The following is a 4,348-nucleotide window of genomic DNA, read 5'->3' as shown; positions in this document are numbered from 1 at the left end:
CCAAAGAGGGAGTAAGGAGGGGAATGACAGGCGATTCCAAGGGAGCTGTACTCAGAAGGGGGAGAGAGGAAGAAGAGGGAATTTTGGAGGAGGAAGCAACGTTACCAGGAAGGAGGTTAGACAGAATGAAATCAAAGAGGAGGAGGGCTTGGTCGCAGGTTAATGGGTCGAGAATAAGAGCCCAGTTGATTGACGCCAGAGCTAAGTTCAAACCCTTAAAGTTGCCTTTACGAAAATTTAGCTTAGAGGGCTGGCGCATAGTATGGGAGTTGAGGCGTGGCAGTTGTACCTCGAGCTGAAGAGTAGGATGATGGGCATATGAGGCAACATAGGGAAGAGCAAGAGAAAATTGAGAAAGGAGCCGTTCGGGCATGTTAGAGAGGACTAAATCGAGAGTGCGATTTGAATGATATCTGGTGCGGTTGAACTGCACTCTCCTGATGAAGCACTTTCGACGGGTGGAGTTTGGGCTGGAAGGTTCGTCGGGAAGGTCAAAGCTATCGGGGAGCATCAAAACAGTGCGAAGCAGTTGGAGTAGGAGGGTTACGTGTACCGGAGGACATAGGTATATCACCCATATTTTGCGGAACTTTTGTGGCATTCTAGCAGAAGCGCGTAGCGGGAATGATCCAGTCGCCGATGATATATTGACGCCACATAGCGGAAGTAAGCTCGGGGATTCCTGGTGACTGCAGATTGGAGTTGACCGTTCCAGTTGCTTGCTGGATCGCCGCCACTGCAGAACCTTTGTTTTGCTTATTTCTTTCAACTCTTTGAGATTGCTGGACAATTGCTTGAATGCTTTATCTCGATCTTTACTTAAAAGCCTTACTTAAAAGCTTACGTGCGATTTTATGGTCCAATCAATAGTTGGGTTGCTTCCTGGGCAGCTCGGTTATAGTGACATCGCGTGTTCCTGAGTAATCTAGATGACCTTTTCTACAATTGTATTAGTCAGGCTCGAATGCCATAGAAAACGTACACTTTTCAAAACACTTTTCGAACAGTGCATCGCCTGACATTCATTGTTCGGATGTCCCACTCTAGAGCTTGGACCTTGAAATTCCCCATTGATAATCACATCTCGCCTTAGACACGAAGTCTAAAACCTAGAGTGCTTGGCATCTATTCATATGCGACAATTATAGCCCAAAAAGGAGCACAGCTAAATTTCGGCTATTCCATTACCTCCTAAAAAGTTTGGTCTTCACAAGCCTATAGAGTTGTCCGACCAGTTCCGTTGCTGGCACAAATGCTGCCACCCTCCCTCTCTTTGCACAGTGTTTATTTGGGTTTTCTAAGCTTCCTGATTCATGGTGATCCCGTCTACATTTTGGCGTTGCTTAGTGAACTCCTGCGTGTTTGCGCTCTTGATTGCGTCCTGTCCTAATGCGATTGCATTCTTGGATTTTTTCAAGGATTTCCAGAACTCTGGTCGTATCCTTATAGGATTCTATCATGTGTTGCTTTTTCCCAGGCTTTCCCATTGTCCTTATGGGGATTTCTTCTACCTGATACATTTTTTAGAGATGTGAGATTTCTAACTTCACCGTCGTTATATCATTTGGTCTCCCCCCTCTGGGCTACTGCTGAAGAAGTCTCAATTCCTCTGCTAAATTAGGGGATGGTCTAACGAACCAATTGTACAAATATCTGCATTGACGCTGACTAGAAAACATAAAATTTATTATCTAAACGTGCTGTGAATCCTGAGTGGAAGACATTTATGAGAAGCTTAAGGGCCGAATATTCCAGAGCAATTGTACTACGTTGTTAGTTAGGTTCAAAGTAGCTTCATCTGCGTCTTTAAGGTTGACATCCGCGACTGTAGACTTCAACAAAAAGTACAAGTCGGGTTGGAACTGTAAAGGATTAAAGTTGAAAAACAGATTTCACATTGTATTGACAAATCAAAGTAACCTCCTGTCCTGGCGGATCTGGCAAGTAGGTGAGGTTTACATTGTCCAAGTTCATACTGCATTCCTCCTTCACTTTTACGCGGAAACACTCGTTTGGCAAGATCAAAACATCGAATGGAGCACGTTCAATTGTTCGACTCTCGAGGGCATCCTGTATATTTATGACAGCATAACGACGATGGGACAGGTGATTCCAAGGACTATGTTTAAAGCGGAATGTCCTGCAGAAACATGCCATGCAATAGTAAGTGTGATACTCCATTGCAAGGTGTTTTTCTGATGTATTTTCTACATAACAAGCAGCATCTCGATCCGGAAATATATTAAGGCCCATATTGCACAGTAGTTGCTTGAAATCAAAGAGTGGGAGGGGCTTGGCCGGTGGTTCAATTAGAAGTTGCGTTTTTGGAGGAAAATGCACCGTGAATCCTTCGGTATTCACATGGATCTCGAGGCTCAACCACGGTGTCGTTAACTGGAAAGTTATATGTCTGAACCTGAAAGGTAAGATGGATATGTCAGCAAAAAAATTATTTCTATGAAAAGGACTCATCTAACTTTCCGTGGTGCGGATTCATCGTCCAACTTTTATAGGGCATGTGGAGATATCGAGGAACAGCCAGAGCAAACGCTCCAAAACAAGGGCTGGAGAAGGTAATGGTTTTTGTCTCTTTGTCATACTTCTGGTGAGAAATCCTTCGGGTACACCAACGACCTTTTGGGTGTACAGTTTGTCCATATTTCAAACTGCCCCGAAATTCAGAGCCCTCTTGCCCTCCCCCGTCATCATCATAGTTTTGCTCCTTCAGGTTCGTATCCCGTTCTTCGGCAAATTGTTTGGACTTTTCCGTTGTGGTTTTACCCTTTGGACGTTTACTCCTTCGCTTCACTGCTTTCTTCATGGAATGCTGTGAAATAGTCACGGAGACTGCATCCTCTGATGACCCTCGAACGCGGGAATCTCTCCTAGAATCAATTTGGGGGATAATGTTTTCCTCTTTGGCAGATTGCTCAGTAATTTGTTTGTAAAATTCAGAAAAGAGAATATCTGGTGGACGATAGTCTTCCGCCGATACATTTGAAGGACCACGATCGAGGTCCTTCGACTCTTCCACATCCTTGACGGTTATTTCGGGCTCAAATTCAACATATTTTTTTTGAATAGTGATAACGTTCACTTTTGGATTGAAGCGTTCACGAGGGATGAACAATGGTGTTGGCGGCGAGGGATCAGCCTGAGGACGAGTTGGTGCTTTTTCATTGATATTTTCATCAGCTGAATCCGCGAGGCCCATCTGTATTCTTTGGCGGCGCTTAGTACTTTCCTCTAATTTCTTTTCAACAACAATGTCAATGTACGTTTGATAATTGTAGGGTAAAGCGGGGAGGATATACTCCTTGCATATTTCCTTGAAGTCCACCGATTTTGGTATTTTTTGCATTTCAAAATCCGGGATATCTTTTTCAGTTGGTTTCGGCCTGGGTTTAATTTTGAAAAGGCGTTTGTGAAGACTTTCAAGGTATTTGTCATAGTTACGGTACACTTCCTGTTCTTTTTCGGTAAGGTTTCGAAATTCCTCGGAATATTCCCAAGGTTCCCAATAGCAAACCGTTGGCGGTGTCCACCACATGATATGTGGCGGGAGCCGTAGCTTGTATTCAACCCTAACTAAATCATCGGGGACAGCTTCCGATAGGACTTTGCTGCCATCGAATGTCACCTTAGATGACCCACTCATAGCAGACTCACTTTGGCGGAGTAGTCCTTTCAAGCTTCCCTTAGTGCCTTTTTTTGTAAATGGGTCTTCTACTGGTGCTGTTGATGACTTGTGTTTGGGTGGTTTACTAATACTCTCCTTCAGTATGTCAATGAAACTCCGTCTCGATGGTGTTCCTGGTATGGACGAAGACCGCAATTTCGACTGGACACTTGCGTGGCTACCTTCCGTCGTAGCGGAGTAGAAAGAGGGGAGTGTTTTGATGTCGGAAAGTCTTATAGTTTGGAAGTTTATTATATCCGATGGCAAAGTGTGCATTTGATTCATTTGCATCAGGAACTGATCCGCTCTTTTTATAGGCTTCGCTAAGAACTCGAAGTGGAAAACCCCGCCCATAATTTGATGACTTCGGAGATTGATGTCTCCCTTAATCTTAAACTTCGGGTCGGGATACATGTTATTCAGTTTAGTTGTGTATTCTGCGTCCTCTTTAGAGATGAACTCTGCATTAGGGTCGTACTGATTAAAATCACCCAGCGTGAATTTGACGAGTTTTTTTGCCTTTTCTTTTGTCCCTTTCTTCTTCTTTTCCTTCTTTTTCTCATCGTATAGGTCACTTTTTTGAGATTTCGCTTTTTTATCTTCTTCTTCATGCAAGGTCCTACAGTAGAGGAACAGCTACAAAAATCAGGACTAGGATTTCGATGTCAA

General features: G+C 43.8%; 1 protein-coding gene across 1 annotated transcript; it reads right to left on the bottom strand.

The window, feature by feature from the left end:
* Positions 1 to 1,658: 1,658 nt before the first annotated feature.
* LOC119655738 lies at positions 1,659 to 2,407 on the bottom strand. The gene is made up of 2 exons (XM_038061791.1): positions 1,921 to 2,407; positions 1,659 to 1,862 (listed from the first exon to the last, which is right to left on the bottom strand). Exons 1-2 carry the CDS (start codon positions 2,251 to 2,253, stop codon positions 1,725 to 1,727), a joined length of 471 nt encoding a protein of 156 aa, XP_037917719.1. The 5' UTR covers positions 2,254 to 2,407; the 3' UTR covers positions 1,659 to 1,724.
* Between the last annotated feature and the right edge of the window lie 1,941 nt (positions 2,408 to 4,348).

The sequence above is a fragment of the Hermetia illucens genome, chromosome 4 (genome assembly GCF_905115235.1).
Source record: "Hermetia illucens chromosome 4, iHerIll2.2.curated.20191125, whole genome shotgun sequence".
NCBI lineage: Eukaryota > Metazoa > Arthropoda > Insecta > Diptera > Stratiomyidae > Hermetia > Hermetia illucens.
Note: the sequence above shows the minus strand (reverse complement) of the source record. Positions and strands in the feature narration are given on the sequence as shown.